The 15,563-nt window shown below is 38.6% G+C and overlaps 1 protein-coding gene across 2 annotated transcripts in view; it reads right to left on the bottom strand.

The window, feature by feature from the left end:
- ZSWIM8 (zinc finger SWIM-type containing 8) overlaps positions 1 to 15,563 on the bottom strand; it is a 64,355-nt gene that overhangs the window by 36,214 nt on the left and 12,578 nt on the right. For both annotated transcript variants that reach the window (XM_065670624.1, XM_065670623.1), the window contains exons 2-3: positions 4,056 to 4,209; positions 2,804 to 2,898 (exon numbers count right to left, since the gene is read on the bottom strand). In XM_065670624.1, the coding sequence (XP_065526696.1) occupies positions 2,804 to 2,898; positions 4,056 to 4,209 (249 nt within the window). The remainder of the gene's footprint in view (positions 1 to 2,803; positions 2,899 to 4,055; positions 4,210 to 15,563) is intronic.

The following is a 15,563-nucleotide window of genomic DNA, read 5'->3' as shown; positions in this document are numbered from 1 at the left end:
GTCTACTAAAGCAAATTCTTTGTGTGTACACAACACTGTAAAAAGGTGGGGTTTTGGCAAGTTGTGAAGTGGTGCTGTTGTTCAGAAGTTATAGGTATCGACCTGCATGCGGACAAGATGACTAAGATTACTCATTTGTATTTAAAAAAATACATATATATATATATATATACTGCAAAAGGATATGGGTAAAAAGAGCACAAAGCATGTTTCAAGCTATGTCCTATTGATCACAATATTACAACGCACTGCCCAATCCCTCTCCAAATCAAATTCCCTCTCATGGGCTGCTTAATTTCCTGTGTTTTTTTCCCTATGTGTCTGTATATAAAACTCAACTGCAATCACACACCTGAAAATCATTTGGAGTGGACAAGCGAAATTCTAGCCACCACACCTGTACTGCCCAGCCTCTGGGCTGCTACTTGTGGGAAAAGAAACAAAAAAAACCCTCCACTAGGTAAAGTTCCTCTACTAAGGAGGAAACAAAATTACCACCTAAACAAAGTTACTTCCCTTCCACACACATAAACTTTTGTCCAGAAGACCAGTTACTGTGTGTGTACTAGCCTAGTTCCTCCCCTGTATCATGCACCACTTGCTCTTTTTCCCAGCTCTTCTCCCCTCCCAAGCACAGCTTTTGCACTAACATTCCTAGCCTTTGTTCATTTACATTGCTTTACACCTCCTCATCTTTTTAATTTATTACTGAAAAAAGTTTTGACCAGAGTCTTAGCACTGTATATTAAATATTCTGCTCTTTTCTGCTGTGAAAGTCTCAGGAATTGCTGAATTTCAGTCAGATGTATTGTAACTCATTTTGTCTCTCTTAAACATTTGCCTTCCTGAAGTTCAGCAGATGCCTTAGAGGCCTCTCTCAGCATTTCAGACCTGACATCAGGAGCTGCTGAATGTATTCAAAACTCAGTTTCATAGTGTTTAGCTCAAATTTGTTGATGTCCCAAAAATTACTATCTGATGTCACTGACAACTCAGTATACCTTATGCCTGATATTGTTATTACATTACAGACGAGGTAAAATCCTTTCAGATGCTTTACCCTATATTCACATAACAGTTCCATCAGCCTTTTGCAATTTCTGTAGCTCAATTACTACCTTCTTCTCTTTTCATTCTCCCCAAGCTTTTACAGTATCAATCCCTTTTATTCCTTTTTTGAGTGTCCTTTACCTAAATTTATTCATTCCACTGATCACTGAGAGTTAAGTATTACTGGTACTAGCAACTAAACAGGCAGATAGAAAGAAGCCTCTTATCCCTCATCACAGGAACATAAAGGAAATTCCCTCCTTAACATTACAGATTTTCATATTATCATTTCTCTTATTACAACCAGGCTCAGTTGCTACATGCCAATTAATAGTCTAGTTGTGAAGTTTACAGCTGCATAAAAACCCAATGCATCTCTATTGGATTGACATGGCTCACCTTGACATACTAGTGTCTTTATTTCACATACTGCCTTCCTGTCCAACAGCTGTCACTAGAAAAGCCAGCTCAATATTCTCCTTTACTGCAAAGGATTTAATGAAAAACACAGAGACCAATTCTTTGTTTAAGGTAAGATTAGTTCCTATAACCATAAAAGATAAAAAGAACAAGGTAAGTGAGGAAAAGCAGTAAAATCCCCTGTACAGCAACAGGGTCTTGCTTTTGCCAAAAATATTACATTAGTAATTATTAATATTATTATTATAACTGTATTATTAATATAATTGTATTATTAATATAACTCTTTTCCTACTAGAATAATTAAACCTTGCAAACTTCCTCTCTGCCATACATGCACTTCAGGCAAGGCAACCATTCACTCAGACAACTAGAAAACCAAGTTCTCCATAGAGACAAAGGCATTCCACAGAGTTTTTTCCAAAACACCATTTTCAGAACATTTCTGGCTTTTCACTCAGTTTCACAGCTGAGCTGACTGAGAATGAAGTAAACATAGTATTTAGCTCTAGACATTACAAAGAATAATGCTATAATGGATGAGAACCTAGCTGAGGGTTGATTCCCAGTCATGACTAAGAGACATATCAAAGTATGGTTTTTGTCAAAGTGTTTTCAGTATATATGTTTATGTTGATTATGACTATCAGAAAGAGGCAGGAAAAACATAGGTGTGCAGTTGCTTTATGACCTTCATACTTGGCCACACCGGGGTGCCTGACCAATGCTCTCAGCATGGGCAACAGTGAGATCATGAGAAACTGCACAGCCCCATTAGTAAACAGTCACAGAGCTGGCATAAAGCCCGTTGTTTTTCTAAGAGCATAAAAGCAGGACCCTCTTGCAGCCCAATCCAAAGCCTCATCTATGGGTGGATGCACACCATAGCAATTTTCCCGATTACCTGAGACACTGGCTGCCACACGGCTTCCCAGCCTGAAGTGTGGGCCTGGATGATGATCAGGTGGTAACTGGTGATGTCCTTCTCCTTGATCTCTGTTCTCTCCATGCAGTAATGATCTGATGAATTGCTAATTTTCCTCTGTGCTTTACATATATATATATATATATGATTTGCTTTATTGTACTTATTTACTATATAGAGATATATACCCAATTTGCATTTGTGTGCTTGTTTAATAAACTGTGCATGTTACAGCAGCTCGTCATTTGTTGCATACCCTGCCTGTCAGCATAACGCATATGGCAGGCAGTTTAGTCTAGGATGCCAGAAAAGTTCATTTTGCAAGTAGGTCACACCACTGCTGTTCCACTGCAAATACAGTTTTGGAAGTCTGAAATATCTGGAGATGCGAAGCTACAATGTTCTTACCTATCTGGAGAGGGTCTTTGACAGCTCTCACCCGGAACAGCTGCTCCCCTCGCTGGAACTCATCTGCACTGCCATTTGCCAAACACGAGTACAATCTGCAAGACAAACAGAGAACACGTCAAGATCAGTCTGTTTTGGAGAAACTTCAGAGTTTTATGCTCTTGTATTCTTTGTTGACATGTTTTTTTGAAAAATCCTTCACATCTTCATCTTTAAGATGAAATCCAGCTCTTTTCTGCCATTTGTCTATTCAGTTCAACCATAAAAATCACTGGTCTCTTCCTGAGTTTGTGTATAGCCACTGGCATTTCTAGGAATTTTAACCTACGCCTTCAAAATACATATTCATTCATAGCCTAAAACTTAAGCTTCTCTATACAGTATAATATCAATTCAAGGTCCAATGTTAGCATGCCACAGTAAAAGCTCCTTGTAGATGAGTTACCTGCATCCTCACCTGAGGTTTTTTTACACCTGTGTTCATCAGAACAATTAACATGTACAACCTGCTGGTTTGCTGTGTTCCCCCACAGGTGATGTTACAAATTACATCAGCACTTCTGACATTACCTCCCCCATCTGATACCAGCACCTTAGATGAATGCATTTAAGAACTATCAAGATGATTCTTTCTAAAAGAGAGTAATATCACTACTTTGCAGCAAAATTCTGAATGCACAGCCACACAGGTAGGCCTCCTATAGTATAAACGCTTCATTAAAAAAAACCCAACTTTGGTGAAAGATCTAAAAGCACAGAATTTTTTACTATGTACTCACACAATTTATGTGGAAACATAAGAAATAGTCATTTGTGCCTCCATACTGATCACTGATGCAATCACAGAGTCTGATTTTTCTACTTACACCAATAAAGGGCTTGCACAGCATACTGAGAGCAACTTCTGAGCCCAGTTGAAGATCTCACTCTAGCAACAGATTCAAATTGGAAACTGCGTAAAACTAACATAAGGACAAAACTCTATGAACTAGTCCTGTCAGGCAAATTAAAGGCTGTGTTTATTCTGCTATCATTTACATATACAATCTGCACATGTACATGCATACAGGGCAGCTGACCCTGAAGTAAACCCCCATATCATAGCATAGCCCCCAGTAAAACCATCCATGCATTACAAAATGCATGAGAACAGCAGAAGCAACAAATACATGGGACATCAAAACAGACAATGATTCTCCTCTAGTGAACAGAACTTTTCCTTAAACATCAATGGAACAAAAGTATTAAGTACCTGATATCCTCCTCATTTTCTGGGAAACTCCAGAAGGCAATTCGAAGCTGCAGCTGCTCAGGCACTGGAGGATAAACTTTCTCCACCACCTCGAATGGAATGTGAAATGCAACCTGCTTTGCAGACAGTTCCACCAATGGGATCACCAGCCCATCTAGAAAGACAAGAAACAAAATGCAATTAGACATTCAGACAACAAACTCATGCAAGGCTGAAGAAATCAGAGCAGGAAGCTCTTCCATCCCCTTTCTTACCTCACCAAGTTCAAGGAACAATTTTGATAGACAGTAAAAGGCAGCACCAGAATTTTCTGAAGAACTGCCTGTCAATCTTATGTTTGTTTTCAGCATCCTAGGGCATGAGTGCACATGCCTAAAAGAAAAGTCCTTCTTCAGGAGAGGTATGTTAGCCCAGCAGACATCAGTGACTCAAACTTCATCTCCTGATACAACTGAAGCCATTTAGCAAGACTTAAAGTAACCCAATATTTTTCAAACATTTCTGTTACAATATGGCAGCAACATCCTGTGAATGTCAGGTGATTACACAGGAAAACTATTCAGCGTATATATGCACAAGACAGCATGGAAAGGTTATCCAGGAACCTTAATGTTGACTTTTTTGTTAGCGTTCAGTACTAAGTATTTTATAGCATTTTAATTATTATTTATTGCTTTATTCCCCTCACCACCATCACTCATATAATATCTATTTATATATACTTCAAATTCTTTACAGAAGCAACTGGGAATTTACGCTTGTTTAGTGCTGACTACATCAAGCCCATGAGGATCTTAACTGAAGGTACCAAGAGCTTACACAAACACATTTAACCACCACCTTTCTACCAAACTAGCTCCACTTTATATGTTTTGCAGTGCAGATTATTTCTTATCATCAAGTGATAGGAGCGTTATGTTTCTGCTTCACTCTGAGCTAGATCACACTCTATACAAAATACCAGACTTGTTCTATCTGCAAACACCCCACTGCTTTACTGAGATCACTTCCTGATCCATCACTACAGCAGCCTTGGCTCCCCTGTCTTCCAAACCTTTTGCCAGAAGCCTAATTAATTCCATTTCAGAGAGTTGTTATGTCTCTTCACCTCCCTAATCAGCTTCTAAAACACCGCTGGAAGCCAGAATGTAAACCAATCTGGTCCTTAGCTTTCCCTCCCCACCGGCCTCCAGGCAACATATCAAAGGAAAACTTAAGCCCTGATGTCAGTAAAGGCTTTCTCACCCTCTGCCTGCAGACACCTTCCAGGCCAAACAGTTGAGAAACAGATAGGAAAGGAAAGAGCTCTGAAAGCACATGCACACAGCAAAGCAGCCAACATCTCCCCTGGTACTGAGCAGCCCCATCAAATGTAAGGATTACATAAATACAGAAAGAAAATACATTTTTCAAACATCTACATTTATGATTTTTTGACTGCAGTAAAAGTAAGTCTATTAGGCAGTACTCCCTTCTTCCACATAGTCAGTCTTCTACTGTCAGGATTGTTTCGCCATTACCAGTGACTTTTACTCTATGTTGTGGATGGAGTCTCTGTTTCACAGTGCTAAAATCCCATCCACAATGTGAGAGCAGCAAATTGTAAAATGAACAACAATGGAAAAGTGGAGCGGTACCTTTCTCTATAGCTAGCAAATAAGATTTTGGCAGCAAAATCCTCGCATTTCCACTTTTGATGACCAGGACAGGAGAAAAGCTTTAATCAAGTCACTAAAAAAAAAAAATAATTTACTGTCTTTAGTCACTAAAAATATTACTGACTTTATTTAGTGCAATCTAGTCAACTTAAATACCAGTGCTGCTACCACAGTATTAGTAGATAATACAAAAGTCCAAACTGAGGCACTTTAATACTTGAAATGACTCTGAGAAGTGAAAGAAGAGGTGATTTTTTGAGGCTTAAACTGCACTTTTTTTATAGAGGCACTTTATCCAAGTCTTTCATTACACATTACTAGAAAAGAGATAACATCTAAACAACCTCTACAAGGTACAAGACTCAAAGAAGACTTCAGTACAGGGTGAAACACCTGCACATTTTTCAAAGAGCTGCAAGCCTACAGCCTGGATGGTATTCCTCGCTACAAGGATCTGGTGCTGTATACGAAGGTTAGAAATGCTAATGTTGACAAAAAAGCAGCAAAGTCAAATGCATTCTGCTTATTATTTTAACTTACTCTAAAAATATTTAACTTTTCTGAGGCAATGGACTAGGCTAGACATATAGTTACAAGGTATCAATGCTACTTGCTCAGAAGCAATAGTATGATCATTGCAATTACTCTTCAGTGTGGCTGTTCTCTTTCAACCTAAACTAAACTAGATCAAGAAAAATACTTCGACAAGCATTACTGAAATTATCTCTCTTGAGAAAACATTTCTTCCAAGTGGAAAGACAACAGGAGCCCTCCTCACCCGCTCACTCCAGTGCAAGCCAGCCAGTTTTACAGAGTGAACTAAGGTAACAGGCTGAATTTTACATTGAACTCATTAACTGATTCATCAGGTGTACTGTGTTAGTAGTAACCAGGCAAAGACAGGTGATCATAATCCACAGTCAGACATTCCCAACACACAGCTTGGACATTCTCAGAATAAGGTGAAAACAGTAAAACCTGGTGGGGAAAGAAAAAAAAAAAAATCTAAAAAGCAATAATCTTATCTATAAGACCATGCCTCTTTCGAAAATGACGGATTTCCTATATGGAAAAAAAGACTTCGAGAGGAAATCATAGAAAACAACTGAAAAGTAGAAAATAATTTTTCAGTCATGCTTTAAGGGCAGGTGAATTCATGGCAGTAACTTTGCACACAATGTAAGTACTAAAATTAAGAAGTTAAACTGCCCTAAGTTTCAAGAGCGTAGTCCCCTGTGTAGTTAAGGTGAGACACCTATTCTAGAATGTAACTCAGGGCATCAGAGGGTCCTTTCCCATTAGGTCTCCTGCAAAGTCAGCTGGACAATCTGTTAGGTGCTTAAATCAGGCTCTGAATACTGTCTTTTGAGTCCCAAACAAAGAGAGATCCATTCAAAATGTTTATCTCTAGATACACAAATCCAGGGTTGGTGGATTCATACCTACTTGTATCAAAACGTACTATCAACAAAACAGACAAAACGTACTCTCAGGTTCTACAATAAATACATTTTAAGCAAGGAAAAAAAAGTCTGCTAACAGAGCAAAGGAGAAAGCATCACAGCTTCTGCTCAGAAAGCAAAGGTAAGGGCATAAAGGATTAAGTTTAATATAAACAAATTACACAGTAGTGAAATCAAAGATGTAACATGAAATCGACAAACCTGCACAATAAATCTATCCAAGGGAGAAGATAATTTTAAATTGTGGAGCAAAACTAACAAGAATCATTGCTTCCTCTTGGGAAGCTGACATGATGACCCAAGCAGAACAAATGAAACATTTCAAGTCCTGGAAGAATAAAGTCACAGGCAAAGCATAAGCAACCTCAAACAATTCTCACAGGTTAAACGACTAGCAAAACTCATGTCAGGAAGGGATTTTGAGATACCATCTAATCTGTACCTCCTACCTAGGAAGCAGGATCAAACATATCTAAGCCATTCTGAATAAATCACATCTCACCTGTTTACTGCCACATGGTACACACAGCTTTAATGAGGACTATCCTACCCTTTTTGCTACTGTTTAAAGTGAATTATAGGTTTGATTTTTTTAAGCCATTTTAGAACAGCTAAAACTTTAGCATAAACGTAATTATTCCTGCTGGAACAATAAAAACAAACCCTAAAACAGCCAACACAAGCTATGCACACAAAACATGCATTTTCACCAGTGGAAACAACTTCTGTTCCAGCAGGGCTTACTGACATAGGGGTACATGTGTAGCTACACTGCCTAACCTTTCCTAATATAGGGTAGGATGTAAAAAGTTACAGCCAACTATTATTCATAAAACCAGATCATGTTCAAACTAAGCTATGATTCTTTCACTACAATAATTGAGTTTCCACGATAGACAAATAGAGAAGAAACTGCTTGAATAGTCAGCAAAATGGGGGCCATAAGAATACCAAAGAGTTATTAAATGGAACTGAAAGAAAAACCAACTTGCCCAAGCACTGAATGTATTTGTTATCTAATTACATTATTTCCACTGGGTTACTTTCACTTGATACTCCTCTCTAAAAATAAACTACACATACAAGTGAATTAATACAAATGCAAGTGAACAGATCTCACAGCAAGAGATACGTATGACACAGTGCAAAGACAGGACCCACTGCTTTCGCTATACATTAAGCAAAGAAAAATGGCATGTTAGGCTGAATTATCTCCTTAGAGATGAGTGTATAGCTTTGATTTTATAGCTATCGCTGCTCTCCACCTCACATTTCCTTTCACCTTTCTCTCTGGCTTCAGTCCAAAAATGTAATAGAGTGGAACAAACTAATACAACTATACATAGAACAAGGAGATAAAATTAAGTGAAGCACTTCTGATATCAAAATCTGAAGTGAGAACAGTAAAACTAACAGGAAATAAACAGAGTGCAATCTTGGCCAATGAAGGGGGAGTGGGGTGTTGGTGTTATAAACCATATTTTACAAATCTCATTTTTAAAATGGTAAATATTACATTGCTTTTTACAGGATTTGCTACGTAGAAAGATAAATTTGTTACTGTGGAATGCATTTTAAGCATTTCTTCTTGTTTTATTTCAGTTAAATGCCTCCCAGTAAAATGTCCTTTGGCTTAAGATGTATGCTCTCTGATACCCCTTAAAACCAAAAAGTGTTGAGAACGCTCAAATATGGGCAAGCAAAGAAAGCGTTACATTTAACCATAGCCCAACTAAATCAAAACTCTTAAAAATATCTGGTTTCTTACTGTTTTCTAGTTTTTGTACATTTGAGCCGATGCCTTTATGAAGTATGAGACAGAGAAATATATTCCTTCAGGTCTCAAACTCAGCAAGAAATATCATAAAATTTCACCTTTGCCTTGAACTCTGTAATACTTGAAAATGAATGCTCTGAATGTACTTAAAAAAACCCAGTTTCACAATGTGAACATTGCAAAGCGACACAAGAGCTTTTTAATTAAAAATTTACTCTTCATTTCAAATCACTTAGATCCCATTTATTTTGGCCATTACTTTACTTCTTTTTCTTCTTCCATTTTACCACATAAACAACATCCTATAAGAAGCAACATGCTTGTTTTTAAAAATAAACAAAATTCACCTCTGAACTGAGGATATGACAGATGGTATGTAACAGAAGCATGTTGCAAAAGTCTGTAAATAAGGTATTTTCTCCTCCTTCACAAGCATTTCTCACCCAAAAGCTCCATCCACAAGGCTCATTAATTTTAGTTCTCTTTTCAAAGAGGTATTGGATTAAGAGCAGAACTGATTCAATGGGTCACAGACACACCACCACTGTTCAAGTTTTCTGTCACATTAACATCTTGCCCAGGTAGGTCACAGCCCTATGAGGTCCTAAGGGAATATCTCCAGAAGTGTTTAATATACTTGCAGCCTATGTCATTAATAAGGGTACATTTCTATCCACTTGCTGGACTGTGGCTTTCAAGCACAGACTTGTGAGATGGGTAGCTAATACCTGTCCCATACAACTTCCCAAACTAGAATAGTTTGATATGTCTATTCTCCAGGCTGAACAATCCAATCTCTCTCAGCTGTCTTCTTAGGAGAGGTACTCCAGCCCTCTGATCACCTTTGTGGACCTCCTCTGGACTCGCTCAAGCAGTCAAAAGCACTTAAAACAACAGCAGTATTCACCTTTAAACACCCATGCCAAAATGGGCCAAGGTGAGGGGAAAGAGGATTTGGTATAAAAGAGTTCAAATTAAACTGAACAGCATGAAAAATTTCCATTATAAAGGCTCACAGATGAACTGCTGGAGCAGCTATGAAGCTGTATCATGTAGTAAAAGAAAGATTAGCTAGACTTATGCCGAAAGTAGACTACCTAATAAACCACACTAGATACTACAGAGAATCTCATTCAAGATGCTCTCTTTCAGGCCTCTATTTTGATTCTTACAATTAGGAACTCATTTCCCTTCAAAAACTCACCACGCTCTGGGTTGTAGAGGATCTTTTCAAATGACACAGCTGGTCTCAGTGGTGTTCATAGTGGACGTATACATACACACACATCACAGATTGCTTCTGCACAATTGAAGCTAAGGAGTGCTCTTACCGCAGCCTGGCAGGCATGCTGAGTACTGAACAGACACTAGGAGTGAACTTTCTTGCCCCAAATACAGTACAAGAGTTAAAAACAAACTGGCAAGCCCAGGGGTAAGAAACCCAAGACTGAACCAAGACTCTGCAAAGCCAGACCCTGACAGCTGAAGAGACATACGGAGATGCATCTGCACCTCATCCTAGTCCTGCTTAACTACATGCAGAATGAAACATCTGAAAAGCTGAAGAAACATTTTAATATTCTAATACTGACTCCCAGCTGTCTGCAATTAGCATTCCTCTGCTTCAGATTAATAATTCCATGCCATTTTATACCGAGGGACAAAACCCCACGGTGTTCCTTGTAAAAACCAAGCAAACCACAGTATTGCTAAACAGTAGAAGTTTATTTTCCTTTACAGATTAAGGAAACCAATGCAAGAAACATGTTCCTGGTTCCTCAACTATTCAAGCAGTGTCAATCTTAATAAAATAAGCAACTCATTTACACTGGAACACCCACTGTACCAAGTCAGAATAAAGTTTCAGCTATTTGTTTCTCAGATACTACCCACTCCAAAGCAGTTCCCTGTGGAACAGCTCAGCATTCACACAGCCAGCTGCAACAAGTGGAATTAGGTGGAATTCATCTGTGTGAGTTTTTTCACTTGCTGTGACAGATCAAAAAGGTTACACAAGACAAGAATGAGGATCAAGAGATGGAGAAAGGATGCTGCAAATGCTGCTGTTGATTGTTAATCAAGCTTGCTCAGAAGAGATGACTGGAGGGAGCATTCTGACTTGAAGGTTTCTTTAATTTTGTTTTCTCTCATTGCTTTTGTATTTTTAAAACATCCACATACTCATAATAGGCTAAGAAGTACAGCCAAACTGACCTAGAAAAACAGCAAGGACAGGGCACTGACATCAGGTATTTCTGGAAAAGTTAGCCACAGAAAAAACTCTTAAACTATGGCTTTCTCCACTAGGGTTGTATGGCGGATGACATTCTCATTATGCAAGAATTAATGTGTGTGTGTGTATTTTTTCATGTGTTTGTATATATATATACACATACACATATATGTATATATACACAAACACATATATACACTTTCTTTTAATAACTGAAAACATAGCCCTCAAGAGAACTGAGTGATCAACAAGCTAGCAAAATGCTCCAGAGAAAGAAATCAAGATTCAGTTTGAGTCACAAGTACATTGATTTGCTCATTGCATAAAGCAAACAAAGAACTATCGTGGTTACTTGCTTATATATTTCTGTCCATGGAATTCACCTGCTAAATTTGCACATTGTCCTTCTTACCATCTGTAACTAGTGCAGGAAGGAAGATTATCAAGTAAATATGCTTTTGGTTTTGGATTTGGTTTTTGTTTTAATTTAGAGAACAGCAAACAAGAGAAGCAGACACGTTCCTTCCTCCTCCTCCTTCACTGCTACTACACCCATAAGCTTACTAACAGTATTAAAACCCTAATGGGATATATGTTTACAAGACTTTCTTATACCTCTTATTTCCTCAACTAGAGTTACAAAACTCTTTATCTGGATCCCATAACCATTTTGCAGCAGTGAAATTAGAGCGAGAATAATGTCTCAGGGTAGGAAACGTAGAGACATAGTAGACCACATTGAAAGCAAAAAGAACTGCAGAGAGGCCTACATCAGCCCTAAGCCACAGAATGACATTTTTATGTAAAAACAGTTGAGAAGATGAATAAGCAACAGAACTTTTTCATTAGCGTTTACTGGATAAGACTGATGAGATTCATAGCCAAAACCCATTAAAAATACAAATCCCAGATGGGCAGATTACAGTCCAGAATTGGAAATCTCACACTTAACTGACAAACTGCAGCAACTATTATTACACAAATTCTGTTACAACCGTCACAATAACATTTTAAGAACAGCTGGGTTTTTCAAATCAAATGCAAAAAGGCTTATTTTATCACAGGAGGGTGTCCAATTCCTCCCCGAAGTCTCCACCATCTACAGCAAAAGCCATAGCACAGAGGCAAATTTCAGCTCAATTTGATTTCTGAAAATTGCTTAATACACATCACAAACAGCTCATGCATGTTAAGTCAAAATATTCCACACTCAAACTCTCTTTTTGTTGCTGTATTTCTCTTCAAAACAAGGTAAGTTATATTATTTGGCTGACTGCATACACATATCTCCCAACATTGTGACTTCTGACTCCCAAGATTAAGACATTCTGGGAAGCAAGAATTAATTTCCTCTATAAGGCAGACCTTAAAGTATGTCAAAGTATAAGAAAATGAAACCCAACCTCATTTTTTATTCGCACACAAGCCCCCTAGATTTGCAGAATACAATACTAAATTCTGGATTTGGAGTGGATGAGTGATTCAGGTTTTATTTTTCAGGTGTTGGTGATTTTAAACATGTTCAGTCTGTGGTTTCCCTTCTTGTCATCTGAATATTAAAACCCCCACAACATTTCTGACTAACCCCACACACCACCCTCCCCCCCCCCCCCCCGATTTTTGACAAACCCATTTCATGATGGTTTTCTGCACTCACTCTCTGCATGCATACAGAGCTAAAAAAACAACCACCCCAGACCCCAAAAACCAGCTGACTTAACTTTGCTCACCTGTGGAGAAATGGCATCGCCACCATGCTAACGTCAAGAGTCGAGACTGTATCCCAAAGGTTTTGTTAAAGAATCTGAGCACTTAATACAGGAGGGCTCCCACATACTCAGCTCAATTCCTGGTGTTTCAGTATTGGACCGAGTTAAAAAATACTTTATGTTATTATTTTTGAAGTTACAACTTTTAAATCACAAAGTGTTCCACTATTATGCCAACTTCTGGTGACACTGCCTCAAGATTTCATAAGGCATAAAAAAGCCCTACAAAAAGAAGGCTGGTAAGGCTTTATAACACTAAGCAATAACTGATCAGAGAACTAAAACTCAGAAGATGCAAGATGTGTGTGTAAGGTCCAAGAGTCCTAACCCACTAAGAGTTTAAAACAGAAAGAGTGTGTCAAAAATCCCACAGCCATGTCTCAGCTTTCCTTACAGTAATTCAACATTTCTTCCTGTGAGCAAAAACCTTCTAACAGTGGCAAAACCTTCTACTGATTCAGAAAGGCTTTCTTTGAGATGCTCTGGTTCCCAGTGCCCTTTCTTCTAGAACAAAACCAATGCTGAAACAAGTAAGCAGACGAAGATGAATAGTAGGGGTTCTTACGTTAGCCTGCACAGCGCATACTAATACATGCAGCATTTACTTTCCCTGAATTTCTAGAGATTTGTGGGGAAATGGTCCCATATATATCCTTATATCCTTATGTATATACACAGATACACATATCTTCTCAGTACACCTTCCCCGAGCAGCTGCTTGCTTCTACCCCTCCCAACTTCATCTGCAGTTTCCTGTGTCAGCAAGAACACTTCAGAGGCAAACCATCTGACAGAATCCTCTCTTCAAAGCAGCATGAGATGATAATAAGAAAAATAACCACCCCTGTTGTGTTATTCCTCCTTTCACCACTGGTAAAAATGACTAAAGAATTTCAATGTGCCTAAGCAAATTTTAATTGCCAAACAGATAACCTGCAGTGTAATCATCCCTCAAAGGTCCTCTTGCAATTAGTAGACAGAGGAAGAGCTACACACCTGAAAATTCTTTCTGCTGGCTAAAGCACAGACTTCCCTTCTTTCCTTACAAACTTGTCTTCCTTACGTCCTTAAAGCATCTTAGCTACAATACTCTTACTACATTAGAAACCAGATCTCCAGGGAAAAGCAAACAAACCAACCAACCAAGATCTGAACAAAGTCTTCAAAAGTTCAGGACAAGGCAAAGGTGGAAAGCTACAAGTTATATTTTGTAACCAAAATGATGTTTGATGGGGGAGGGGAGGAAAATAAAGATAAAACCAAAATCCCATATTTGGTTTCATGATTCCAAGGCAGAAACACCAGCATATTATCACTAAACTCGAATTCCTAAGATCCTAGCTGTTCTGCCTTACCATCCACATCAGATTTTGTTCTACAGTGCATACAGTGCATGTGTTTTGCAAATGCATACAGTGTATCTACAGAATACATCCACCCTGCAGATGTCAGAACCTCTCAAACACAAGTCTAGTCCACATCAGAAAAGCGTATTTTCAATTTAACTCCATTGCTTCTCATAGGCAATAACCGTGAAAAATCTTCTGCACAGGGCTGTGCTGATGAAAGTAGAGTATTCGATGTTATGTTGATGTCTTATGCCAGATAAGATCTATTTGTCTCTTCATAAACTCTGCATCTCAAGAGCAAAATGTCAGTAATCTCTTTTCTCAGCTCTCACCCACGCTAACATGACTGAGATCCCAAAACTGCAATACCAGCATTAGGCAGGCAATGCAGTAGTCACATCTAAACAACCTCATCTGGAAATTCAGACAAGAAAATTCTTAATCCAAACACCCTTCCATTTGCCTCCCTAAAACCAGAATTCGTATCAAAAAAAGAGCAGCCTGGGCAAGCAACCAACAGCTGTTAGAAATCCTAAAATGAACAGCAGATTTTTGTAAAGCAAGACAGGCAGTGCTACAAAACACTGTATTCATGCCAGCGCTGGCCAAGGTTTCATGACAAATCGGGCATTCAGAATAACTCTACAGCTGATGAAGCAGATCAGCTTCAGGCAAGTAATTTCCCTGCAATGTTACTCCTCGCTCTCTCACCCCATGCAGAAAGCATACTGCATAACCGGGATTGTGCATTCAGAGCACAGATATCAAACAGCTCCCGTTTCCTCAAAGCAGGGCTCAGCACTCCCACTTATCCCCACTTCTGCTTCATGCAAGGTATTTTAAAACCTCAAAATTCAAAATCATCTCCATTGGCCTACAACAGAAAAACAAGCTACGAAGACCAACAGGGACCAGATATTTTTCTGAATGTAGACAATGGAACATAAACGCAAATCAAAAGGTCAGACTACATCACAGCTGAGGGGTAATCTCTATAGAGATTATGGTATGTTTTCAGACACTGAAGGGAAATCATACAAAACACCATGCAACCTCAACTATTTAATGTGCTGCTCTCTATTACTAGTACCCATCTTTAAGCATTACATGCAAAATTAATCTCTAACCAGATTTTTCCTGTGTCTAAATCCCAGAGCAGCAGCATAATTTGGCCTCCAAACAAACGCACTGGCAAACACTGAAGAGTTGCATTACTAATCATATCAGAATGAGATCAGGCCAATTTTGTTTGTGCTGAT

The sequence above is a fragment of the Lathamus discolor genome, chromosome 3, assembly GCF_037157495.1.
Source record: "Lathamus discolor isolate bLatDis1 chromosome 3, bLatDis1.hap1, whole genome shotgun sequence".
NCBI lineage: Eukaryota > Metazoa > Chordata > Aves > Psittaciformes > Psittacidae > Lathamus > Lathamus discolor.
Note: the sequence above shows the minus strand (reverse complement) of the source record. Positions and strands in the feature narration are given on the sequence as shown.